Source organism: Syngnathus typhle, linkage group LG11 (assembly GCF_033458585.1).
Source record: "Syngnathus typhle isolate RoL2023-S1 ecotype Sweden linkage group LG11, RoL_Styp_1.0, whole genome shotgun sequence".
Classification (NCBI taxonomy): domain Eukaryota; kingdom Metazoa; phylum Chordata; class Actinopteri; order Syngnathiformes; family Syngnathidae; genus Syngnathus; species Syngnathus typhle.
In genome coordinates, this window is record NC_083748.1 from 14527032 (window position 1) to 14554374 (window position 27343).

Genomic DNA, 27343 nt, shown 5'->3' on the forward strand with positions numbered 1-27343 from the left:
AGAATACTTGCCTATTGTCTGCTGTACTCAGAGCCGTGCGCATCTTTCTCCCACTCGCTTCTCACAAACAATGGGCAAATCCACAAAGCACAAAGTGCTCACTGTTTTTCCAACTAAACCAGCGTGGAAGACACAATGAAAGTACTTCAAGCGGCACGCACGCACGCATGCACGCACGCACACCCACCCACGCACGCACACACAAGCATGTCTTGAAAGAAAAGCACAACCAGCAGAAAAATGAAGTCTATTTTATTACTTCGGCATCTCTACAAATTTCAACTGGCTCTCAATGAACAGATTCAATCACTACAGTAACATTTCAAAGATTATGTACAACGATATGAACAGACAAAATTAGAAACAGCTTTAGAATTGCTCCTTGCAGAGCCTGCTCTACATCTCCAAATTTAGTTGGCATCATTACCACTCCCAATGGAAACAGACTTGATTATTATTATTCAAACAGAACATGAGGCATTGGCCGCTTCTGCAAATCACCTGGTGGCTCTTTGAACACTCGGCACGGTAAAACGCTTTTGAAAACCAATGCGGATTAGACGCTGCATCTAGTGCTACTTCATTATTGCTATGCCTTCAACACGGAACACATGTCAACGTTCAGAAGGGCGGGCGGCCGACAGAGTGCAGAGTGCGTCACTCGTCTCACCTTTCTTGTTATGGTTAATAAAGACATTGCCGAAGGGTCGCCACGTCAAAGCGGCCCGATCAAAAGCAAAATAGATTGCGGAGATGGACACCCAACAACGAGCAGCGAGCGCCGTGGATACGTAAGCTTCGATTCAGAACCTTCCATCTAATATACGCACATTCTGTCACAAAATGGCACATGGTACCGACCGACCGACCGACCGACCGACCGCGACGTGCTCTTGCTCAGCTGCAGCGGCACAAAGTGAAAAGAAGATTATTTCATCCACATTAGCTCAATGAGAAGAAATGAAATCCAAATAGGACAGGATTTCAAAGGACAATTGTTCACACAAGATAAATGAAGAAACAGCAGTACATTTGTTTGTTTCAATTTCGGTCCAAGTGACCTGTGCGCTTGAACAAAATCTTTTTGAATCAGTAGCCCCAAAATGTGTCAAACAAACTCAATGACATGTATGTTGTAAGTACAGTACCTTAAACCGTTCATTGGAGCGAGCCAGCAGGCTTCATTCCCGCTCTCTGGCACAAAACCAATTTGACATTTGAAACAAATAGTACGACAGACACGATGATCAAAGCTGGTGCGCTGAAATAATAATAGCGTGTCTCGTCTTGTCAGGTTGAGGTAGAGAGCACTCGGTCGGGCAAGCGCACAGCTAATTGGGAATGGAGCTTGTGACAGACAAAATAATCAGAAGGAGCAAAGAAGGGCTTTTCGACAGCTACTTTGCGGACTGGGATCCATCACCTAAAGAGTACACCATGAATGACAACAAGACAAAAAACAACCACCACCACGACGACGACCGGGACACACACGAAAAGAAATGGAGCATACAGCAGTGACAAGCTATTCCAATGAATTCATTTACCATGACAGCAGGTCTGGATTATACGCCCCGCCCGGGTTTCTTTTTGCAGGAAGGGAATTGTCCGATCGGTACAAAATGGGGGAGTGGATTCCAAAACTCTTGCCGCTTTTGCGTCATCCGTCGAGTCGTAAGAAAGACTCTTCGGCGTTCCTTTCTTCAGTTCAAGCGGCAAGGTAGCGCCGCTCGGAGCTTCCCGTCACAAGTCTGTGACCTTGTTCTCCACGTCGGCGGCAATCTGCTGTAGCCTGTAGCCGAGCTGCATCTTCTGGGCTGTGCTGTCCTCTTCCAGTGCAGTGATTATCTGCGGGAGAATGGGGAAGGGGTATTGTAAATTTGGAACTAAAAACTTCGAGCCACCTCATTCCCAGGGTCTGAACAAATGTGGGCGCAACTTCCCACGAGGCAAACGATTGAGTGCTAGGATTGCTGAGCTAATTGGCACGCTCGCTCACGTACACCCAGAAGTTACCTGGTCGTAGTACTTATTGATGTACTTGTAGAGCTCATGCAGCGCAACCAAGTAGTTGAGTTCTCCCGAATAGTTCTGAAAGAAAAGTCGTCGGAACAAAAGCTACTTCAGCACTAGGTGTTACACGTTGTGTCATGGTCATCCTTCTCCACTCACCCTTGAGAGTTCAGCCAGAGTAGAGTTCATATCCTGGTCGCTGGCAGAGATGGTCTGCCTGACGTCAGCATAGTATCTGCAAGAGGGTCAGTTGATTGACGTGCGCTCGCTAGCGACGAGAGAGAGCCGCCCGCCCGCCCGGCCGGCCGGCTTTGCTACCTTTCCACCATCTGTTTGTAACGGGGGATGTCTCGAGCGTACAGCAGCTTGTTGATGGGCGAATCCTGCGGAGAGAGACAGACAGACAGACAGACACCCTCTCAGCATTGAAAAGGAGACGGATCCGGAAAGGCTTTCTGCCCTTACCCGTCCCAATTTGTGCTCAGCGATGGTGCAGGAGTCCATGAAGGTCTGCGCGATGACCGACAGCACCGCATCCACGTGGTCCGAGGCTTGCACGTCGAAAATCAACTGGGGGTTCTTCACGATGGTGATCCAGAAACGCAGCGGGAGACTGCAATGACGGCGGACAAGAGGACAAGTGGGCAAGTGGACAAGCGGACGCTGCCGCTTTGGACAAAGCCCCGCTCGGTGTGTCCACACCGCTGCACCTGTTGTTCTTCCAAATGTGGATGGTCTCTGGGTCCGAGATGCCGTGTTGAGCGGCTTGGGCGTCAAGCAGGTCAAAGAAGTATTTGACAGCCCGCGGGACGGGGCGACTGGTGCTGAGGATGACCGTGAACAAATCGTCGACAAGTTTTTGCAGGGTACCCTGAAAGCAAAGAGGGACGTTGGATGTCTTCCCCGTTCTGCGTAGCGTCCTGTACTTTTACTGTCTGTATGCACACTGGCTTTTATTTGTTGTGTTATCTATTTATTTATTATTTATTGTTACTCTTATTATTTGTTGTTTTTTATATTGCGTCGTTTACTTGTATGTCTATGGTGTAATATGTCTTGTCACCGCGGGATAGGGAAAAGGTCATTTCCATCTCTTTGGGTGTCTCGGCATGTGAAGATGTTGACAATAAAGCAGACTTTGACTTTTGACTTGAAAATACGCCTCCATTTCCATATGCGTGCGTGCGTACCTTCATGGAAAGCAGGCGGGTCAGGTAGATCTCCGGGATGGCCTTGGCCCTCTCCCGTTCCCTCAGACTGCCTCTGCGATGTTTGGGCAGCTCGGGCTCGTCGCTGGCCTTCACCAGATGCCACAGTCTCACGCCGCCTTCGTCTGCGTCCTCCAACATGGGCGTTTCTGTCATGGAAATGGCTTCAAATGAACTTGACCTATCAAAGCTAGTAGTCAAATTGATGCCCCGCCCCTTCCTTACAAAGGAGACGGACGGGATTTCAAGCCACTTGAGAGGCCGATTTCTCTCTCCCTCCCTCCCTCCCTGATCACCACAGCTAGCTGTCTGTCTACCCATCGTATGGACAGAGGTCAATATCTCGCTCGCTCGCTCGCTCGCTCGCTCACTCACTCTCTCCGGCCACATAGTCGTGGTGGTCGTGGTGAATGTGTTTGGAATGCCGAGGAACCAGAGCTACCGTCGCACCGTCTGGGACCTGAAGCACAGCACAAAGGCTCACGTCCATTCCTTTGATAGCATTCGCAGTTGAGATGGAGCAGACAGTAGTCGGTCGGGTGTCACCTTGTAGTGCTGGAGGGTGTTGAGACGTTTCCAGTTGCTCTGGACCACAGATGTTAAGTCTTCATCGGACAAAATGAGATGACCGGCAACACCGGACCTCCACTCTAAAGCATAACACAAAGAGTGAATTTGGCTCAAAACCTTTTGCTCACACATGCACAGCACAGGGAATGGTGGTGCATTGGAGGCTTAGAGTCAATCTATCCTCACCCAGGTCCAATGAGTCCGTATGCGGTCGGTAAGAGAAGGAGGTGCCTTTGTACACCTGATCCAGTAGCTTCTCTTTGACCTGCGTGATGGTATCGCAGTCCAGCACTTTGGAGGGGACCGGCTGGCACTCGTTGACTCCTCCGCTTTGCACCAGCACATTAAGCGTCTGAAGAAAAGAAGCAGCTCATGTCCCATTTGCGCAAATACAAACCAGATTGCCTTCCTGCTCACCAACGTCTTGTACTCCACGTCTTCTCGCAGCAAGCGGTTGTCGTTGAGCGTGTATTTGGCCTTGCCTGTGACGGCGTCCACCGGCCCTTTGTCCACCTGGTGCTTGATTGCCCTGAAAAGCATGTAAAGACACTCCCCTGCAGAGTCCTGCCAAAACAAAACTTGCGAGTTATATATGTAGATGACAAACACCCCCCCCGCCCTGTGTTTGACTTTGACTCACTCGGAGGAAAGCATAGAGACAGATGGACATCCAGTTGGTCAGCAGCTTCTCCACCACTGTCTCAGTTCTGAAGAAGATGACAAAAAGTGCTGCATCTGAATTGAAAAAGTTCCTCCCTGCCTCCCTCCCTCCCAGAGCCTCCCAAACCCTCCCCACCTCCTTCCCTAACCAGCCCCCCTCCCTCCCTCCCTCCCTTCTCACCCACCTCCGCAGCATCAGTTTGGGGTTCTTGGCCACGTATTGCTCCACGAGGTCATTCAACAGGGTTTTGAGGATATCGGTAAAATATTCCAGCTTGCCGTGCAGCGCCACCGTAAGTAAAGAGGCCACATAGGCGCGATCTCGGGGGGAAAAGGTCCGCTGGCTTTCCAGGGTATGAATGAACTGGGGGGGAAGCGAGAAATGTTAGTTTAATGACAAATCAAAGGTAGACCTCCCTCGCGACGCTGCCGACCGTACCTTGGTCAGGAAGAGTTTACTGTTGAGAAGGTTGGATAGTTTGATCAGACCGCGCTCCACCGTCTGCCGACGACACTCCTGAACGTCCAGGTCTCGCCTCAGCGGGGACTCCCGGTGGCCGGGGAAGAAAATGCGTTCTGCGTACATCCGGTAATCCAGGAAAGGGATGCCCGAGCCCACCAGGTCGCTTGACATGTCCATCATCTCCGTCATCAGGTCTGGCCAGAGGGAGTCAAAGGTCGGTCGCTCGCTCGCTCGCTCGCTCGATCAGACAGCCGGATCGGGATGTGTTTGACATGCCTTCCATTCATGCTCACCTGTGAACTCCTTTTTGCAGCGGTCCCTCACACTGGTTTCGAGGTTTTCAAGTTGGATTTGAACCTTTTTGTAGTCTCTTAAAGCCTGCTTGCTCTTTCTCCTGACAAAAAGACCAGTGCAGAAAGAGAGACAGAGAGAGAGAGAGCGAAGTCAAGTCTCTCTGCAAGTCTCTCTGCAGTCTCTGCTCTTGAACAGTGCGGTTGTTTTTGTCAGCTCAAAGCCGTGAAACGGGCTTTAGTCGCTCATGTGACACATCTGCATCTATGTCCATGCAGTATGTACGTTGCGGCCGCCGTTGCGCTACAAACCTGTACACGAGTACAATGATGAGGACAACGAGCGCTACGACGGACGCCCCGACTCCCACTCCGATCTGAGCCTCCAGGGGAAAGGTGGGCGGGCTTAGAGTGTCGTACTGAACCTTGCCCAGGGAGAAGTTTAAGTTGCCCATTTGGACCTGGCAGCAAAGAGAAAAGAGTCAGGACGCAACCAAAATCAAACGCCGGCGCTGGCTGGGATCTTCCCACGTGACTCACGGTGAACTGGGGCAGGTTGTCGGAAGCCTCGCTTTTCTTGCCGCCGTTATTGGCCGAGGCGGGCTGACGAGGCGGCGGTTCGCAGTACAGATGGTTTCGGGTCAGCGTCTTAACGGCGCACACGCCCTCCCCGATTAACACCACCACCTCTTCTTTGCTGATGGCCAGGTCCAGATTTTCTCCCTGCAGAAGCGCGGCGGCGGCGGCGTCTGGTTGGCAATCTTAACCGAACAAACGCTATCTGGAGACGGACGGACAAGCAAGCAAGGTGACCTCGAGCTGGATGAAGCTGCCGGGGTTGTAGCGATACGCCTTGAGAGGGTCCTGCTGGTTCAAGGGGCGCAGGACAGGGTCGGGCTCGTAGCTAAAGGCTCGCGCGTTCACCGCCCTGACGTCAAAGCGCAGGTTGTCCAGAAGGAACTCCACGGTGACCGCGCTCCAGCCCCAAACGGACGGCTCCAGCGTCGGGGATCGACACAGGATCAGGGAGGAGGAATTGACTGTGCAACGTTCTGCAAACTGATAGAAAAAGAGTGTTTGTTTGTTTCTTTGTTTGTTTGTTTGTTTGTTCGTTCCTTCCTTCCTTCCTTCGTTCCTTCCTTCCTTCCTTCCTTCCTTCCTTCCTTCCTACCTGTTTGACGGAGCAGGGGAGATCTTGGGAACAAAGCGAACCGCTGCTCCGGCGCCTTTTCTGGCTAGGAGACACGGTGACGAGCATCCGGGGCTCTTGCACCACGTCCAGGTTGTGGCCCGACACGTAGATCAGTCGACCGCCGCTAAACAGGAGATACGCACGTCCGTCAAATGAGGCGCGTGAAGGCGGAGCCGCGCGCAACTGCTTTTGCCGCTCGCCTCAGGAAGCTCTTGGCTGGCTCGGCGTGGGTGATATTGGGGTTGTGCGTGTAGCGGTAAGGCCGAGCGTGGAAGTGGCGTTGACTGCTGCCGCCGTAATGCAGAGTGACCCGATGGTTTCCAGTCTTGTTGCTGCGACCCGTCACGCAGCGAAGACCGGAGCTCTCCACCTCGGACACCCTAAGGAGGAGCCCCGTTCATTCGTTTGTTCTCAAGGCTCATTTGTGTGTGTGATGGAGCGGGAAATTGCACAATCCCTGAAAATGTTCCAATTGGGTCAGACACTGATGCACCGATCTGGACTCTTTTGTTCCTGTCCTCCCTGTCCATTTCAAATGTCCTCCTTTGTTTTTACTAAACACGGGAAGGTCAAGCTACTAGGAAAGAAAACGTGACACCTTTAATTAGGGCCTACAGTGTGTCCTCTCACGACGCTCGACAGTCCGTCGAACGGGACACTCGATTCATACGACGCATCGACAAAGCGGTGAGAAAGGAATTGTCTGCTCAGCTCACACAGGGCAGGGCACTCCCCCCACAGTGACAGCCAGGTCGGAAGGATGTCCCGTCAAAAGGTTTCGCCCGCTGATGCTCAGCGTGGTTCCGCCGGCCTCGGGCCCTCTTTCGGGCCACACTCCCATCACAAATGGATCCTGGAGGCATCGAGATCAGTCCATTGAGTGCTGCATTGATCATCCGATGACAATCTTGCAGCCTGCATGTGGAAAAGTACCTGAAAGCTGAACATTTGTTTGGACAAGCCAAAGTCTCCGCCGCTCACTTCAACAGACACGTGGCCCACCTTCTCTCCTTGGCTGGCTTTGGTTGTGCATACAATCCTGCCAGACACAGTCATCAAAGTACCTACTTGAGTACAATGGTGTGTGTGTGTGTGCACGTATGTGTGTGCACGTGTGTGGAAAAAAAGGAAGGGTTCTGAAATGTACTTGAAGAGTCAAAGTGCTGCCATCATATCAAGTTGAAATAGCAACATGGAACATGAAATCACTTCAATCTTCTACCTGGAAGAGACTTGGTAGAGAGCGGGTATAACCACGCAGGGGACGCCGGCCACCGACACGGAACCCAGGACGTCCTCTGCTTTTTGGCCCAGGTTGGAGCCGGTGATGGTTACCAGAGTGCCGCCTTCCAGCAAGCCGGAAAGCGGTTCAATCTGAAGGAAAGACAGACAGACAGACAGACAGACAGACAGACAGACAGACAGACAGACAGACAGACAGAGACAAGTTGATTTCATTTGAACGCTCAATTCATTCGGAGGAGAAATAAACGGAAGCGCTCACCGAAAGAATGACGGGAGCAGGGCACGTCTGCTGGACGGGTTGGACGCACAAACCCGAATACAAACAACTGGCCTGCGCCTCTCCGCACCACACGCAAGCGTACTTGCTCTCGGCCGTGCGGCAGCGACTGCAGTCGGCGCGGCCCACCGAGCAGTCGTACAAAGTCACTGAGGATGGACGAGAGCGCCGGCGGCGGCGCCGCGTCACTCGCATTTTGCTTCAAGCAAAATCGCCGCAGGGCACGCAACTTACCGTAAAGATCGGGGGAGCTGTCCACGTGGAACGTGTCCCTCCTCTTCACGTACACCGTGGCTTGATATTCCTCCACGGGAGCAGAATACGTGTACTGGAGAAGCGACAAAGTGAACACGTGATTTCTTTCTTTCGGGCTGCCATTCATTTGCCAGCGTCCGACACCGCACCTGGTGCAGCTGGCAGGTGATGTCAAAGTTGGACGGATTGATGTCATCGGTCTCCACGTAGGCGTCCACCACCACCGTTTGGCCCTCAATGACCAACACGCACTGGTAGTCCAGCTCTCCATCCTGTACAAACACAAGACTTGTTTTGGCGCAGCCCACGCTAATCCTACTGGTGAGATTGCCCCTTGATGGATTGTTGCGTCGTGTCTACCTGATACAGATGCAGGTTGCGGGCCAGTAAGGTGATTTTCCTCTCCACTCTGACAGGGAGCAAGGATGAGCCCTGGACCTTCTCCACGCACGGGCAAGCCGAAGAACCCCAGCTTACATAAGATTCTTCATCCCCCTGTTGGTGAAAACAAGCACATGCGCCCGCCCGCCGCCGCAGAAGCGCTCGCTCATTCACATCCCCGAAAGAAATGTATGGAAGTATGCGCAAAATATTCATCCAGAATTACAAATGAAAATGCAAACACACACACAATTACAACTAAAGACAAAAAAGGAAAAGATGTGTCAAATGATGAGATTTGCAAAATTCAATCAGGAGCTGGGAGGGAGGGAGGGAGGGAGGGAGGGAGGGGGGAGGCAGGCAGGCAGGCAGGCAGGCAGGCGGGCAGGCAGGCAGGCAGGCAGGCAGGCAGGCAGCCACGCAGGCAGGCAGGCAGGCAGGCAAGGGCGGTCGCCCTTGGCCAGCCGTATCTAAACTCACCGGGAGGAAGCCGTCAGCAGGATCATACTGGTAGTCCATTTGGGTATCCAGCAAGTGGGAATAAAGCGGGGGGGACGCGCGCTCAACTTCGCCATCGCCCGAAAGCACGGCAGTGGCTGAAAACGTGGCCGTGTCCTTTTCTGCCGGGACCGTGCCGTCATCTCGGGCCTCCTCGGGCTCGCTTTCGGAGTCTGGGGGCGGTGCCGAGGTCGGCGCCTGCGTCGGATCCGGTGAGCTGGAAGACTCGGACCACTTTGTGGCTTTTCCCATAGGAGAGGGTGTAGACGGAGGGAAGCCGGATGATGTCAGTGTTCCCCCGGGTTCCTGGGTGTCCGTGGAGGGCGACTCTGTCACCACCTCATCGTCATCACCGGGGGGCGGTGGGACGAGCAGAGGCATTATGGGCTGTACTAATGGTGAATTTGTCGTGGCTTGGGCACGACGCTCCGAGTCTCTTTGGGTGACGAACGTCATCTCGGCCGCGTCGAGAGATTCCTCCTTCCCGGTCGTAGGGTCCGGGGGCCGAAAGGTGATAGGTGCGGCTTCGCTACTGGAGGGGGGAGGGCTGGTGTACGGGACGCTCATCTGAGGAGCAACGGCGGGTGAGGCGCTTGGCGCCCGAGTGCTCGCTGCAGCATGAGGAGCCGTAGAAGTTGCGGCCGTAGTTGTTGCCGCCGTTGAGGGCGCGACTGTGACAGTTGTCGGTCGGCTGGCTGTCGTGCTGGCGCTGGGGCTGGCGCTGGGGCTGGGGCTGGCGCTGGTGCTGGGGCTGGCGCTGGGGAAAACTTTGATGGTTTTGCTCGTGGGAGGAGCGGAGGTGGGTAGTTGAAACTGTGGTGGTGTGGCAGATGGGAGAAAACTCAATCAAAAGAAAAGCCAAAACAACCAAGAGAAATAACTGAGAAGCTGCTGTCCAAATTCTGAAGCAGCAGCGTTCATTTTGCATTTGCAGCCAGAAGAGAAAAAGAAGCGGAAATGGCACCGCAGACGCTCTTGAGCGGCCGGCCCATTGCGATACTCACGTGTTGGTTATAGATGATGGCGCCTCGGTCGCAGGTGGGCTTGTGGGTACACGTGTGCTGGTGAACGCACCAATTACAAGCCCATCGACTCAGGACGCAACCACGGCAACTGAAAATGGACACAGATAGGGATGAACGCTCGACAAGTATCCAGAGAGACAATCCCATTCTTCCACCGTCGTCCTCACAGCATACTCCCCGAAAGCTGCTTGACGGCCGCGCAGTCGTAAAAGGTGAAATCCCGCTCGGCCACCGTCACGTCGCCGAAACGAACAGACAAGGGGACGGTGAGAAAATCTGCCAGGACCAAAAACCACAACGAGTCAGCCGGCCGGGATGGGCGCCGTCTGGCGAGGCTCAGCGCTTCCCGTCCATCCACGAGATTTGATGATTCCATTGCGAGAGCCAGCCCGACCGACTTGTCACATCACACGGACTTGACTTTTTTAAACGTAGCAATTGCAGACACCCACCCTGTCCAGGAGGCACCGCCGGCACTTGGCCGGGGTGCGGAGAATGACAGGAGACCCCGCCGGCAGTAACGCTGGCCGGGCTGCGCAGTCCGGCCAAGTAACACCAGTACGATTCGCCCTGTTCCAACAGCGGAAGCCCCGCGATCGCCAAAGACACCTAGGGCGAGGCCGGAGAAAACATTTGCCAATGTCACATTCAAAAGCAAACATTTCCTTCAATGTCAGCAGGCTGCACTGACCGTCCTGCTTTCCCCCCTGCTGATATTTGAGGGCTTGAGTTCTTGGACAGCCAGACACTGCTGCTCCATATCAAAGCTCCAAAGCCACGGGCCGGGCCGCTTGCCGCGCCGACACTCGGACTGCAAAAGGCATCTGCGTAGGAAAGGGCGTGGTCGGCGACTCGTCGGCGAACGTTTGCGATGCGCGTGACATCCTGACCAAGGCTTCAATTTGCTCAGTCAAAGGCAAACATCAACCCAGAAATGGCTGCAAGGTAACGGAACGGCGAGCACTCGGAGCAACTCTTGCCATTGGAACATTCTTGTTTTGCTTTTGGAAATCGCAATTGTTGCTCATCAACTCATGTCCTTTCTGTCACGTTTGTATCATCACCCGTCTTACCTTCCCTGGAGGACACACCAGCCGCAGTAGGGATCGTGAGCCCGCAGGCAGGAGCGGCAGTCGGGGTGCCGCGCGCATTCGGCCACGGGCCTCTTTTGCACCTGAAGAAAGGAGAGCAGAAGCGTCGTCAGTCTTCGGGAAAGACGGCGCCCCATATTACCGCCGCGCACCATGTTAGGGGTCACGATGAACAGATGGCGCTCCTCTTGATCCAGGAAAAGATCAGACCCGATGGCCGCGTTCTGCTCAACGGGGCTTACGGCGTATTCCTCCACCTCGCCGTTTGGCCCGAGGAACACCTGACAAACGCAAAAAGGCTTGGGCGCAACTGACGGATTCTGTCAGGTCAAGTGAAGGCAACTTGCAATTTTAGAACTCAACTTGTTTGCCTTCAAAATATGGCTTTGGGAAGTTCACGTGACCGGCATGGTCCTAAGCTCCGGATAAGATAAGTCGTTTAGCGACAGGTCTGAGCAGCCGTTGGGTTACTTTCATTACGAGAAATGTGATGTCACCGTGCCACAATGGGTGCCTTTGTACTACTAACACCACCAAAGTACAGGCCAGGGTCTGAAATGATGTCAAATTGGGCAAGCTGGCTGCCCGCGTGGCTGGCTGCCCGCGTGGCTGGCCGCCCGCGTGGCTGCCTGCCCGCGTGGCTGCCTGCCTGCCTGCCGGCCCGCACTGCCTACCTTGTGCAGGTTCCCCTTGGAGTCTCCCAAGAAGGCAATGGTATGTCCCGCCCTCACGCTCACCGCGACGGCCGTGAGGCGAGCGGAGGGGCTGTCCAAAATGGTTTGGGCTTCCACGGCGATGCGACTAGCCATGGGACTGGGCGTGTGATCAGAGCCGCAAGGGTACCGTTCCAGAGTGTTCTAAACGACAGCATTAAGGGTCAATAGATGTCTTTTTTCTACACATACGTATCATTCGTTCATTCGTTCATTCGTTCACTCGTTCACTCGTTCACTCTGCACTCCATCTATTCCAACGTATAGTCATACTTCGAGCAGAAATAGAGACTGTCGGTGTATGACACAGTTCTGTTCCTTTGCCAGTGTGGAGGACTGTAGGAACTCACCTCCAGAAGGTTGACGCAGTTGGATTTGACTTCGTATTCGATGTAGGCCGTCTCCACGCCAGACTCTCTGCCCATCTTTGTGTAACACAGGTCTCTGGTGGCGTTAATCCTGCGGTCCACGTCTTCCAGGCCGAAGACGCACAGGGCGGAGTCTTCGCCGGGTCCGTTGGACGAAGGCGAGCGGGTGGAAAAAACACCGAGAAGGATCTCGGAGCCTGGGGCCGCCGTGACGTCCTTGGAGAAGCCCAGCCGGACGGCTTGAAGGAGATTGTAATTCTTGCCCGCCCGGGAACGGCACGTCAAGGGGACCTCCACGTAGGAATAATAGGCTTGATCGTCCAAACACACACGAGAGACAAAAGTGCGGTACTCGCGCGATTTGGATTTCAGATCTCGCCTGTAGAAGAGGAAGTAGACGTGATGGCGGTGGGCAAAGGAGGCCACGAAATGATGATCGTATTCAGAGAGGCGGCCGGCCACGGCCAACTTGGCCGTTTCCTCGTAAGAAAAAATGGGCTCTTGCTCCAAGTTGCGCGTGGCGATGGGCGGCTGGCTGCTGGTGTAGCCACGCCCGACAAAGAGAACGGGCCGTCTTTGCGGATGGGAGCGGACCACCAGGCCCACGGTGCTGACGTCGGGGTGATTGGCCGCTACGTACTGGGTGTCCACCGGCGTCTCGGCGGAGAAGAGCACCCGGTCGACGGAGCGCAGACTTCGTTTCTGGCAAATGCCTTGGTTGACGCTGCCGCAGGTGATGAGCTCCATGGAATAGGGGTCGATCACCAAGAGCTTGTTGTGGTTACTGGTGAGCCTGGCTTGAGGGCAGTTGCTCTCCGTGACGGGAGGCAAGCATTCTCTGCTGTCTTTGACCGGCCCGGTGGGATCCTCCACTTCCAGCTGCAGGGATTTGTCCAGCTGAAATAAGTGGTCGCGAGCGCCCACGTAAACTCCGCCCACCTCGGGGTCGGGGTGCAAGGCCAAGTGCTCAAATTCCGTGTCGTTGCGTACGAAGCTGGGATAAAGGACAAAAGCGGGCGCCGACGGAAGGCCCCGGCCCGTCGCCGACAGCAGCAGCCATCGCACTGCGATGGCTTGAAGACATCGTATCGCCCTCGCTGGCATGGTGGCCGATCTGGAAAGAAGGAAAGAAGGAAAGAAAGAAGGAAAGAAAGAAAGAAGGAAAGAAAGAAAGAAGGAAAGAAAGAAAGAAGGAAAGAAAGAAAGAAAGAAAGAAGGAAAGAAAGAAAGAAGGAAAGAAAGAAAGAAGGAAAGAAAGAAAGAAGGAAAGAAGGAAAGAAAGAAGGAAAGAAAGAAGGAAAGAAGGAAAGAAAGAAAGAAAGAAAGAAAGAAAGAAAGAAAGAAAGAAAGAAGGAAAGAAAGAAAGAAAGAAAGAAGGAAAGAAAGAAAGAAAGAAAGAAAGAAAGAAAGAAAGAAAGAAAGAAAGAAAGAAAGAAAGAAAGAAAGAAAGAAAGAAAGAAAGAAAGAAAGAAAGAAAGAAAGAAAGAAAGAAAGAAAGAAAGAAAGAAAGAAAGAAAGAAAGAAAGAAAGAAAGAAAGAAAGAAAGAAAGAAAGAAAGAAAGGCCTTGATGTAGCGTGACTTCCACCTATAGAACAATATGCTACAACTTTGCTGCCAACTCACCATTGGCTTCCTTTGCTGCTGTGTTGCAGAGGCACTGGACCTCTTAACCTGGCACCACTTGTCGCTGACATCACGCACAAAAAGACATCACAGTCCAACGCGTCGAGCAGGTAATGTCTTCAAATTCTTACTTGTCGGAACAAAGGAATCTGCAGTACACAAAAAGACAACCTCAATCAAGCGTTTCGTTTAATGATAGGTGACTTCCAGTAACCAAAAAAACAAAAAACAAAATGCTATACACTTTTGGGACTCAATACTTGAAAAAACTTGCAGGCACTGGGAAGCTTCTTCCCATTCAAATTTTGTTCACCCTAACCAACTTCTACTTTCAAGTTGGTCAATACGAGAAGGCCGTTGTGATGATATTTGAGAAAGAATAGACATCATCTAGCCCAACATGAGTCTGAGGCCTGGCTGGCTGGCTGGCTGGCTGGCTGGCTGGCTGGCTGGCTGGCTGGCTGGCCGGCTGGCTGGCTGGCTGCCTGGCTGCCTGGCTGGCTGCCTGGCTGCCTGGGTACTTGGCTGCCTGAGTACTTGGCTGCCAGCTTCAGTGGGCAAATGATGCAAACACAACCTTTGACCTTGCCTGGCTGACTTTGGCCAGCCAGCCTAGCACACGGGAAAGGGCCACTTCTGGACACGAGACACGACTCGCAAATGGAAGCACTCATTTGTCACAGTCCTTGTTAGGCAGAAAGAATATCAAAGAGTAAATGAAGGATGTCAACGTTTCCCCCAGCGCTACTGCTTGATGGCTTGGAAGATCCGTTTTAGAATGAATGGCCAGGCATCTCCAGTGCTTGAGCCAGCCAGCCAGGCAGCCAGCCAGCCAGCCAACCAACCAGGTTGCAAAGCGCGCTCGTTCTGTCTCCGAGGATACAATCTGCGAAAGTTCACAATGCGTGTCCCCTAATCCAATTGAACTGCGTGATAACTAGAGCGAGCTACCTATCAGCTTAATGCGGCATGAGAACAGCGCGAGTCTGAATGCGTGAGTCACGTCCCACGACAAACCTGCTCTGACCCGCGGGGCTGGACTCGGCACAATGCTTTGGACTGCCTTTGTCAGGGAAGCGTCGCTTGCGGCGGGCGCCAAATATGACTCACAATTTGAAACGAAAGAGAAAGTAGCAAAGAAGCATGGGCGCAAACGCCCTTTCGTCGGCTGAGCCCGAGCAGGTAAGCGAGGCCGGCCACCAAAGGTGCACAGCCAATCAGAGTCGAGCTTTGCCTTCTGGACTTTGGCTTTCCGGCTGAAGATGTCAACTGAACGTCAAAACATGCAGATAAAGGTGGCTCTGATAGGCAGTCAGTCACGAGTGTTGACATCGAAATGGGGCTTTGTAAAATGAGATTGGGTTTTTTTTGGAGCCCAATATTTTTTGGGAAGACAACACCTTTTAGCCGTGGCACAAATGTCCCGGCGCGGCGGGGATACTGCGCCGGGACATTTTGCGGTGTGCTCCTTGTCGTGTTTTCGCTAGCTGTTCATCATACTCTGGAGATTATTTTCAGCTGCAGCGCTGTCCTAAAATAACAAGTTGGACAAACCAAAAGGCTTTCATTTGAAACAAGCGGCACAGTCATTGGAAATGAACTCACTGGCGCTACATTGGAGTCGGTCGGTCGGTCGGCCATCAAAGCGCGTTCCAGCTTCAGCTTCATCCCACGTTCGTTTTCAGTGAAAAGGTACGATATGGCTGGCCTACATTTTTAATTTGCCCTGTTTGTCCTTCCGTGTCTCCAATCAAATACAATGTATCCACTCGAATAAGCCCATTGGATCCCAGACGGCACCAGGGTCAGCGTTCCACTACTCATTATGCACACACAAACACACACACAAGCAGTGCGTTTGTACTGCGAGAGCAGCTACTGGCTACTGGCTACTGGCTACTGGTTACTGGCTACTGCCTCTGCTCTGAATTCACCCGAAGCATCAAGCGCATTTAAGTCTAAGTGACCTGACCTCGGCGGTCAGGCTGCACTCCGCTTCCATCTGGCCACAAGGCAGGAATTATTAACGAGTTGCTTGATGAGCAACACGAGCAAGAACGTTTGCTCTGACAAATGTCGCACGGGATAGGGGGGGTTGTTGTTTTTCTGATTCAACTCCAAACTCCAGTTGTTATTGTGCCACTGCGGCACAATGTCAAAGTCTGGGTTCTCACTTTCACACACACGCACACACACACACATCCACTCCAAATTCATTTGTCCGATCGCACCACGAACCAGAGGGGAATAATAACAACGCGGCACCTCAGCTGTCCGTCGTCCTAGATGCATCACGTGATGCTCTAAATCTATTCCCAGAGAAAGCAATCCAAGCCAGGCCAGATGCACATCTGATTAAAAAAAAGCAAAGGGGGAGGTGGAACATATCATAAGCGTGATTTATGACTCGTCTCAGCTCACAGCAGTATGGCCAGTTCGAGAGGGAGGCTGCTCTCTTTCAATGCTCATTCGGTAGTTGATGGCGCGGCACGGCACGGCACGGCACGATGGCTAGTTTGCATGTTTGCTTCACAGCTTGACCATTCCTCCCATTCCTCCCATCCCATCCCAATGAAGGTTCTGCTAGAAATCAATTGTCACTGGCCTACTTGGTCACACGTCTGTCCATTTATTGAATGTGGATTCCATTTCACCGTGTCAAAGGTCAGACAAGCACACCGCAGGCAGGCTTGTACTGTTCGGATGGATATTGCTCCAAAACTGCTCTTCCCACATCAGAAGATTCAAAGCTCCCATATTCTGAAGCTTGCAACCAACCCATTTGAGGGGTCAATGAATGAGGTTGATGAATTTGGTTTGACTCTCCTTCCAGCACGCTAGCTATCACGGAAGCGAGCGAGACAAACAAGGTGACTTTGAAATCAACAAGAAAAATGAAAACGTCCCAATGTCAAATTTGGAGTTCCTGGCCGACAAGCGGGAGAGGACACAATGCGATCGATAATATCGCCCGCTCCGGGAAAGTCACCTTGTCTTGCCGCCGAGATAAAGGCGTTTGTGCGTATCCTTTAACGCTTCGGAGAAGTTGGAAAACACTGAACAACACAATGGGTTCCATAGACGTCCATCAAGAGGAGAGAGAGAGAGAGAGAGAGGGAGGAGCCTGACCTGACAGAGAAGTTGGACGGAAAGATTCAACTTAAGAACACAAGTATGGTGAGTATCGTGAGCAACACGGCTTTGTTTGCGTATGAGCGTGGAAAAACCACCCAATCATTGGCAAAGGGATGAAGAAGGTAAGCTGAGCTGAGGGCAATATGAAAAGAGAGAAAAGCCTCAGCAGACATGAGATGGGGGGGAGGCGTCTGTTTGTGTGGTTACTGCTACGACATGCAGCCGCAGCCGCCGCCGCCGCTTTAAATAGCTGCCGCTGGGATGTGGTTTGGGCCAAGGGGACGGGTCGATGTCGGCTCTTCCTATCATTGTGAAGCAGGATTCACCAAGCGTTGGATTGTTCCCCCACTAATAGGGACCGTGAGCTGGGATTAGGTTCGTTTTACCCTACTGATAATGTGTCGTCGAATTAGCTGACTTTACACCACACTCGAGCCAATGTGCCACGACTGTGTCGTTGCTCCTGGATGACACCAGTGGCCTTGCTCCTTCCTTCCACCCAAAAGTGGGCCCTTTCCAAAGCTAAAGGAAAACATGATCGCAGCCTTCCAACTCCATACACTGTTGGACAGTGTCGACTTTGAACAGGCTCGGCGGCATAGCTCCCGCACTTGTGCAAAATGTCACACGAGCGTGAGCGCAAAGGCATCAGCTCATGGGGGATTGATTGTTTGGATCGTTTGGCAAGCTGCTCCTATCCGTTCTTTCTCCAGGTGTATTGCCAGCATTCAGTTGCCACTGTCTTTTGCCACGATTCCAAAAAGACTCACCAGTTTGAAAAGTTGCCTTTTTGGGCTATTCTTTTGTTGCGTGCCGCAACCTCCAGATTGCTATTTTGGATTCCTTCCAGGCTCTCTCTTGGATTTTGTGCTCTTCTTCTGCTCTCACGGCAATCCAGTGCGGTCTTGTGGTTTTGCTTATCAGCCCAGCTGTAGCCTTGAGCTGTTGCCTTCACCGAATGACTGCTTTGATTGGAGAGGAACAGGTCCGCTGTCCGACTTGTGCTATTGCTGCTCGATGGCAGACTCCACAAGCGTCAAAGTCATTTCCAATGATGGATTTTGCTGACGTGCCATACGGACCACGATACAACGGTGTGGAGTATTTTGGTCCCAATGAATGCCATTTCTTCCCTGCTCATGAAGTCCTCCTCCGATGTCTTTTTTGCTTCTTTGTCCCTCCCTCCCTCTCTGCCTCCCTCCCTCCCTTTTATTGCTCCGTGCATCATTTGAAAGGGCACGTCGCCGGCTGGCTTCCCGTCCGTATCCCAGAGTGTAGAACACTGTGCTACGCTTGTACGCTAGCTGCTGGCAGCGCTGAGCCGCCCGGGGTCCTGAACTTTGGACATGCCTTCACATTCACGTGGGGCGTTACATAGCAACCCTCTTTTTCCCAGCCGCTTTTGCCCCGAGACACTCCATTTCGGCTGCTCTTTCCGATGAAGCGGCGCTTCCATTTCTTTGTCGTCGTTTCGCCACAAGCTGTCCGAAGAAGTCGTCATACAATCCTGCTTTTCAAGAGTCCGTGAAAACTCACGGTGGCCAATATACGTACGCACGTACTTACTGTATGTGGATATTTTGGAATAGCTTCAAATCAGGGGCAGACTGGGAATGACAGAATCTTGTAACATTTTCCATTTTAGAGCTAAAACAAAAGATTTTTTGGAATCATCTGTTAGGGTTCTTTTTTTTTTTTAGATTTGAAAAATGACAAGACCAAGCTAAGGTGAGTACGTGGATGAACATGTCAAGTCCATGGAGAGAAAGGCACATTCTCCCGAAAGAATGCCTTCACCTCTCAGCACCCCCCTTTCCCTCCCCATCTCCAAACGCTGCTCTCCGGTTGGTTACTCCATAAGAACAGCCTTCTCTCCAACCACGGGAACAAGGACCTCGCCACCCTCTGTGGATGGATACATGCAACGACCACATGGAACAGACCAAAAACAAATGAAAAGTAAACTCCTCACAAGTGCCGGTTCGGTGTAATATGCAAAGTAGGCAGAGGAGCAGCAATGGTTGCGTCAGGTTCTCCAAGCAATGGATGGGCAGCAGCGTTCGTACGTACGAACGTATGTGAAACCGACCGACTATGTGCTTCTTGGCTATTCAAATGGTGGCACGGGATAGACAAAAGCTCTTTTGGAAAAGCCACTTCCAGGCACTCGTGTTTTGCCATTATTCCACCTCGCTGCTTTATATAAAACCAACTCATGGGGGAGGGGGTTAAGCCGGCCCGGCCCGGCCCGGCCCGGAAAGGACAACGAGCGACAACAAGGAACCGCGCGAGTACGTCACGCTACACTTGTGGAATGCTACGCAGCCTAAAACAAGCACATATCGAGTGCTGTTAGTGTAAATACCAAGAAAGGTACACAAAGCCAGAAAGTGTCGACTACGGGGACGAGGTCATTCGGCTCGAGAAGTAATCGTGAAAACGCGTCCCGAGCTTACCTCGCTCCACCGCCGACATTTAACAGCTGCTTGACCTATTGTGTACATAAGGCGCCGTAGGAGTCAATTGCAAATGATGACAGTAGGAATTTGTTTTGGAAGCGATCATTCAAATAATGGCCCAAAAGATGGCGGGCGCCCCGCCGGGCCGACATCTGCCTTACGCGACATGGCCAGTCTCTTATCTCCGAGTCATCTTTTCAATCAAGGACTATGATTTTTGTTTGAAATGGACTGGCTGGCTGCACTTCTGGTAGCAGCAGCAGCATATTGACCATAATCTGATTGCATGCGTTGGCTCACATTAAGTAGGCAGACCATACTGATAAGGTTAGTGACTTAATGCTTGGCCACATAATTAAATTGAGTATTTAATCTGGCCATGGTAGCAGAGGAGAACAGCCCAGCGGGGGGCCGGGCCGGGCCGGGCCGGGCCGCGCAGGGCAGGGCAGGGCAGGGCAGTTCCCACATTGCGAAATACATAGCTTGTCGCCGCACGCTGTCAAAAATCCAACGATTCCAAAGTGTCTCGGTACTGCACTTGTCTCGCATGTGGTTCCGCATAACGGATTGTCTGTCCAGGGAAGGTGAACATCATCAAACAGTTCATCAAACAGCGGGCGAGCGGGCGGCACGTTACACTGCTTGATATTAGAGCACAAGAGCGTAAGACTGGGCTCTGCTTTGTTCAATTTGTTCCTGTTTGATCAAACAGCCTCGTCGTCTGTGTTGGCTCAAAGCGTTTGATACGGCTTCTTCTTCTTCACAGGGGGCTTTAGAATGAGCACTTTGGCATTGAAGCGTTACGAATGGTCACAAATTGCTGTCTCAAGTTATTTCACTTACCATCATGCATCATTTTTGCGCTAATTTCAAGCAGCATCATGGAAGATTTTGTTTGTGTAGCTAGCCAGCTCAGAATGGCAATTCAACACTTGCGCAATGAAAGAGTAGCACCTTTGTGTGTCCTCGACATCTCTTCACTTGCTCATTACACCGTCGTGACAGCGCTACACCTGTGTGTGTGTGTGTGTGTGTGTGTGTGTGTGTGTTTGTTTGGAAGCTGGGCAAGGGTGACACACCACGTGCTCCCAGCAGCCCAACAAAAACCACAAGCACATTTCACACTGACACAATTGCTCGATTTCCTATCGCTTGACTCCAAGCCATCTGTTGACGGTGTGAAATACGTGAAATCTCCTCCTCCCAACACCAAGCGTTTCTCTTCTTTATATTATTCATCTCTTCGTGTATCCATAAATGTACATAAATGTGTCGATCGAATATCGACTACGTATGACAGATAAGACGGTGGACATTTTGAACGAATCTACTATATATGTCGAAAAGATGTCACTATAACGAGCAAGTCGCCGTCGCCCAACTACGCACGACGTGGCGCCAGATGTAGACACAAATGAAAGCAGTTGAGCAAAGCGAAGGAAATGATCACCATTGATGGGATGGATAGCGTCGTATTCCATCTCATTTGGCGCTTTACACTAAGCCGCCAATTCCATTAGGGAGGGAGGCCACGGTAACAGATGGCGGAGGTTTTAGGAAGACACTGCACCGTGTGAAGGTGCCTGCCAATGGGTGATACTACTCAGGAGAGAGGAGACATTTAGACCGCAGTGGTTCAACTTTCAACACTCACGGACGGACGGACGGACGGACGGACGTTACATGGAGCCTCTCCTGCCCTGCCCTGCCCTTCCCTTCCCAGCCCCAGCCCCAGCCCTGCATGCCTCCTCACTACTGGCATTTAGAACTCTCACTACTCCCCGAGTCATTATTTACTTGTTAACAAACTAGACGGGGTTCCCTGCATTCCCGTGCACTGACTAAAAGGGGCTTTCTAAATACAAAGACAGACAAGTCGGGGGCGGGGGGGGCGCCGCGTTCTGAATGAATAACCAAGGATGTCACCACAATGGCATACAGGTTTTGAAACACACCATTAGTTACAAATTCAAAGTTAGACTCCGCCTGTGGGCTCGGGAAGTAAACTTAGCCGACTCCAAAAAAAAAACGGTGCTGGCAAATTCTAACGACCGCGGGCTATCTCTACTCGACGGACCCTTTTACGGCGGACGGACGGACGGACGGACGGACGATTCTTCGTACGTGTTTGAAACTTTGAATAGGACGTTCGGGCCAGCGTTTTACAAATGAAGCTGCGAGAAGATATTTGAGTGCAGCGATACCATTCAACGTGCACGTAGGCAAAAGGTTGAGAGCGAGAGATGAACTTCAAGGTTCATGGGTGCGCAAGCCAGGTTCACTACCAACTCACCTTTACGTGTGCAAATGATGCGTGACTGACCACTCAGCCCTTGTTCCGGCGTGATGAAGTTGACCGTTCCGATATCCAACCTATGCGAAGCCGGCCGCTGAACGTAATCCATCGAAACTCGGAGCTCAGAAATTCCACTCTCCACCAGTTTGGACTTGCGAATTTCTTCACAACAATCCAGTCGTGCAAAAAGGCGCATCTATCCCTTGAGGCTTAAAGGTGCCGTTTCACTTGCTCATAAAATGAAATATTAGGGTCAGGTTCCATCCACATCGTCTCGGTTCACCCCCACCCACATGAAGTAGGCAAACGCTTCCAACTGTAAACAGCGCCGCCGACTTTGCTCGGAGTTAGTTAAAAGAGGCTTTCGCAAAGGGGGGCACATTTGGCTCCGTTCAGTGCCGCTTGTTCTTCGGAACACCGAGCTTGTCCGCCGCTCAACCTATCATGCAAAAACGATGTACGTATTTCTTCCCTTTATGCCTTGTGACCGAGTCAGTATCTTTCTTTTTCTTGTCTTTATTTGAAGGCAATGCATCAACTAGAAGTGGAAGACAAATCCAGAATCCAATCGACCCCACGACTGAAAAGCTACATATTCCAACAGTCAGTGAACGCAGCAAAGTTGCTGGTTTCAAATGAAAAAAAACACTGGTGATTTCCGGCGGTCACCTTCTGGCCGACTCGACAGTAAACACATGCGACTTACGTCACGTCGTTGAATAAAAAGCTTTGATGGTTGGAAGAAAATATTTGTCATCCTTTATTTATGCTTTTTGATAGCTAGTAGCTTTGAGATACACAAATTTAGTGTTACCAGATCGGAAGGAAGGAAGGAAGGAAGGAAGGAAGGAAGGAAGGAAGGAAGGAAGGAAGGAAGGAAGGAAGGAAGGAAGGAAGGAAGGAAGGAAGGAAGGAAGGAAGGAAGGAAGGAAGGAAGGAATAGTGCAAAAAATGCGCCCTTCCTCCATTTATATGCAGATTTGTGATATTCTGCCTGGACCTAATTTCCTGTGAATAGCGGGGTCAACTGCAAATACATTGTTTGAAAAAAAAAAAGACAATTTGCTTCTCAGAATGCATTGCGTGGTGCAGTGTATGTAGATTAAGCTGCTGCATTCATTTAATTCAATCAAATAATGTGGTATGAATATGTTGTTCAAGGGTATTTTGCTAATTCAGTCGAATGAATGCTATTGTTTTGGTCTCGATGCTATGTCCATATCAGCTTCATCATCCCCAAAATGAAGAGGCAGAGTGTAATTTGAACAAAATCACATTTACCCAATATTTCCGCAAAGTCATTGAGTGAGAAATTTAATAGTCTGTGTGTTTGAGTGGACGTCTCACAGTACAGGCCTGCATTCACAGCAGAGCTACGGAGAAAATGAGTGGCAAATGTGGAAAAGCAGTGCATGAAAGACCGTGCCTGTCAGTCAGGAAAAACACTCTGTAGTCATGTCCCTGGGAAAAACACTAACCCATTCATGCGACCCCCCCAAACCCCCCGACACACACACACACATTCTCTCTCTTTTTCTTCAATTGGGGGATGGAGACCTGCCAGCTAGCTGGGGGAGGTGTTGCGAGGGATAGGTCAAAGGGAAACACCCTGTGCCCTGTTCGATGTTCATTATTCAGAATCACAGCAATATCATCAATATCAGTCTTCACATTCAGGGCTTGTTTTCTAATTTTGCCAAGAAATGTCTGCTGTTATTAGCGACTTATGAGCAAACATAAAGCAAATGTGTGTCTATGTCAAAGGTGTTCATTTATGGAATAATCATGAAAATCAATTGAAAAGGTGTGACTCAATGACATTTGAAAATATGGTGCTGCAGAAATGTATGTACACAGGCACTGTGATGAACTGCTTAACATTCACAGTTCAGAGGAAGCGGGTATGATTCCACCTCCGGAGTTTGCATGTTCTCCCTGTGCCTGCGTAACTTTGCTCCGTCGGAATCCACTTTCTTGCCACGTTCCAAAAACATGGCAGGAGACTTGGACGCGAATGGCTGGCAACCGGTCCAAAGTAAAACATTATTTTGATCATTATATTTTTAGAACATTATTAAAACGTCTGTATTTTCGCATGGTGCTGTCTAATTGTGTCCAGCAGGCGGCGTTCGCATACCACAAAAGTTTGCTTGGGGAGGGGGGGGGAATCTATCTGTGTTCTAATTTCAATGTTAGTGGATGAGCCACATATTAATGAGTGTAGACATTTAAACTAAGCAACAGCAAAACAAAACGTACCTCTTTAAACATAAAGCACGCAAGTAGCAGCGAGGGCGGAAAGGTAGACGATCGAATAAACAACGCGTTCATGTGCACACTTGTTGGTTTGGTCTGGGCGGGCCTGCGGGCGGGCGGGCGCGCGCGCTCCATAACGTACTCAACATCGTACGTGCGCGCAACCGAGAAACTGTGACCAAGATGGCGTGTCCACACGGATCAAGTAAGCGGCTCACTTTTTCGTTTCCCATAGCACAGCCAATGTCTTTTTATTGACTTTGAGATGTTGGGCTTTTCTATCAACAAGATAGCTTAACAATCTGAAGTGTGAGGTCTCGGTGCTTTGGACTCTCGCCGTTGTGCTTGATACCCGCCCGCATTGGTACTTGATAGCTTAGCTACTAGCAAACTGGCCCCCAACCTTTGAGCCATTATGAGCCAGGTTTGCCGGATCAGAGAATAAGGCCATTTTTAAAAACGTAAACGCAGCTAAACGCTGCCACAGTCGTCATAATGTTTGCTTCATTTCATGCTGCATAGCGATAAACGTCTGCGACAGCACGGCAATGGGGGAAAAGTTCAAAGACGTTGGAAGATTCCTGGCAAATGATGTTGGTGGACTTGTCTAAAGCTGACCGTAAAACGAGTAAACCTGAAATCCTTCCGCGAGAGGATAGTCCGAAACCGTGTTTAGCGTCCACAACAACATGTGAGTGAGAGAGTGAGTGAGTGAGAGAGAGAGTGAGCGAGCGACCGACCGACCCTGATCTTGACCTTACGTTCGCAATCATTATTATTGACACGTACAGCTTTGAAATGTGTCACGTGCCCAGTGTGATTTTGATCATGGCCGCGTATCCTTTTTGATCCCCATTGTGTGAATAACGCAAGCCCTTCCTTTGGTGCATATTGTCTGGCATAACAAGTAAGACCTGTCTGTATTTGTGTGTGCGTGTGAAGATGTGGTAGTTCCCCGTAATTTCCGGCTGCTGGAAGAACTGGACGACGGTCAGAAAGGAGTGGGAGACGGCACGGTGAGTTGGGGCCTCGTCAACGACGACGATATGACCCTCACTCAATGGAATGCTACCATCATCGGCCCCCCCAAGGTGAGACTTGTCTTTCGTACTTACTTACTTCACACATGCATGCAGCAAGTATGACCGTATCATTGATTTCGATTTATGCCAGTCCTTCTCAAATGACCCACCCGGGTAACATGTTCATTAGATACTGTCGAAATCAAAGTCAAAGTCAAAGTCAGCTTTATTGTCAATCTCTCCACATGTCACAACACACAAAGAGACCGAAATTACGTTTTTCTCTATCAATATAAACAAGGTTTGGGCTTTGAACCAAGCAAGCAAGCAAGCAAGCGTGGTGTTGAGGAAGAAAGAAAGGTTGTTTTTGGTGCCTTTGGTCACATTCTAGACAGCCGTACAACACTGCTAATTGTCGTCATGGTAATTGTGAATATGTTTTCACCTCACCATCCGAGTCCTCGATGTTATCAGTGCAGCTTCTGACCCTAGTTTTGTTTGTTTGTTTGTAGACCGTCTATGAAGGCAGAATATACTGTCTGAAAATTGAATGTGGACCCAGATACCCAGATCATCCTCCTCATGTACGTTTTTTGCACAAGATCAACATGGTTGGAGTACATACATCGAATGGCGTTGTAAGTATGCAGCTTTCGCCATGGTGTTTAGTGCTGCGCGCCCGCACAAGCTGTACATGTATCCATTCTCACCTGCACACGCCAGTCTGCAGTGTGACTCCACCGTCTCTTGTCCGTCCGTCCGTCCGTCCTTTTGAGCAAACGTTTATGATGGCTTACCTAACCCGTCCATGCTTTGCTGTTGTTTGCAGGTGGACATTAAGGCCCTGCCCCGCTTGAGCAGATGGAAAAACACTTACACGATGCGCATGGTGCTCACGGAGCTCAAACAACACATGACAATGAAAGAGAACTACAAGCTTTCCCAGCCACCTGAAGGCCAAATGTACAACTGATGCATGTGCCCTTGTCCCTTGCTTGCTTGCGCTCATCCACTTACACAAAGAAGCAGACACACAGGCAAGCAAATTCCATTCCACAAATTCGACACTGGCTAGAGCACAACTGTCAATTGATTCCAAACAAGAGCGGGAATAATCTTAATACAGCTGATTTCCTGGCCCAGTTAGCCATTTTGCTCCACAGGGAAGACCTTGAGTTTACAATCCCCAAACTACTGTGTATTTGGCTTGTTTGTTTTTGTGTGTGTGCGCATGTGTGTGTGTGTGGGGGGGGGGGGGGGGGGGGGGGCATACTGATTATTTGTTGCAATACTAAATTGTTCATAGCTTACACTGTACTGCGGTTCCATCAGTAGTTTCAGCCCATTCCGAGTTTTGTTTTTAAATAACAAAGCCAACTTGTTTTGCTCCTGCTCCCACCTAGATTCCCATATCCTAAACCACACTTAGTCTAATCAGCCAAACGAGTCTTGAACAAAATCCCCACATCGTGCAAACCCAAAGATGTGAATGAGTTGGTCCGAGGTGCATGTCTGGTTCAAGCCAGTCTATTAATAGGCAACGTGCACGGCAAGACTTGTGTGTCATAACAAACGCTTTGTGATGGTGACTCATTGTGAGCAAGCTGTGCGACAGGACAGGGGAGGCTTACGGCTGCGGAGAACACAGTATATATATATATATATATATATTTATATATATATATATATATTTATATATATATGCTTGTAACTTTTCCAGATGGCCACTTTACAGTGGCTTGTGCAAACTTTTCTTTCTATTCTTCGGGGGGTTTCTGGGCTGAGCGTGTGTGCACCCTGCAGTAGTCAGTCACCTGTCATTTTCTGAGTTGCCTGCCACTAAGCAATGGATGGCTTTGGATGTTTATTTTGTAACAGGAACAGTCAATCAGGGTGACGGACGGGGACCTTTGTTTGAATTAAATGTTCTGACTTTTGCACTTGGTGTATGGTGATTTTCCAAGCAAATGCTAAAAGCTCAGACCACGAGACATTTCTATCACTGGCGGCGTGTTCCCAACAATACAGTGTGTGTCGAGTGATGTGTGTAAGTCGCAAAGTCTTGACAAAAGTCCGAAAAGTGAGCAGAGCCATGAAATGAAAATGCCATTTTTCCGCGGTACCGCTGAGTTGCGACAATTCTTCCCTTAACCAATAAATGCATGACCAAGTATAGCAGACTCAAAGTGATACCGTTATGCAATCTTTTCTTTTTGTCATTCTTAGCTGTTGGACATCCAATTTGATGCCTAGCTTGTGTTCTCCAACGGACACTATAGGAACTAACAATTGGGCCCTTTGC

The 27343-nt window shown here is 50.6% G+C and overlaps 2 protein-coding genes across 2 annotated transcripts; one reads left to right on the forward strand and one right to left on the reverse strand.

The window, feature by feature from the left end:
- Positions 1-235: 235 nt before the first annotated feature.
- Positions 236-22176, reverse strand: plxnb1b (plexin b1b). The gene is made up of 38 exons (XM_061290725.1): positions 21761-22176; positions 13874-14022; positions 12232-13363; positions 11843-12025; positions 11321-11449; positions 11151-11251; positions 10769-10901; positions 10530-10686; positions 10245-10353; positions 10057-10165; positions 9035-9865; positions 8534-8668; positions 8323-8445; positions 8153-8246; positions 7901-8067; positions 7619-7770; positions 7330-7435; positions 7113-7249; positions 6597-6776; positions 6376-6520; positions 6018-6263; positions 5745-5927; positions 5517-5665; positions 5208-5308; positions 4891-5108; positions 4637-4815; positions 4432-4498; positions 4209-4355; positions 3978-4143; positions 3768-3871; positions 3597-3681; positions 3204-3370; positions 2724-2884; positions 2479-2626; positions 2332-2396; positions 2173-2248; positions 2017-2091; positions 236-1848 (listed from the first exon to the last, which is right to left on the reverse strand). Exons 3-38 carry the CDS (start codon positions 13351-13353, stop codon positions 1744-1746), a joined length of 6555 nt encoding a protein of 2184 aa, XP_061146709.1. The 5' UTR covers positions 13354-13363; positions 13874-14022; positions 21761-22176; the 3' UTR covers positions 236-1743.
- A 1900-nt stretch (positions 22177-24076) lies between these two features.
- On the forward strand, positions 24077-27214 carry ube2v1 (ubiquitin-conjugating enzyme E2 variant 1). The gene is made up of 4 exons (XM_061291710.1): positions 24077-24224; positions 24962-25110; positions 25554-25679; positions 25871-27214. The coding sequence occupies exons 1-4, from the start codon at positions 24203-24205 to the stop codon at positions 26012-26014; spliced, it is 441 nt and encodes a 146-aa protein (XP_061147694.1). The 5' UTR covers positions 24077-24202; the 3' UTR covers positions 26015-27214.
- The last annotated feature ends 129 nt before the right edge of the window (positions 27215-27343 follow it).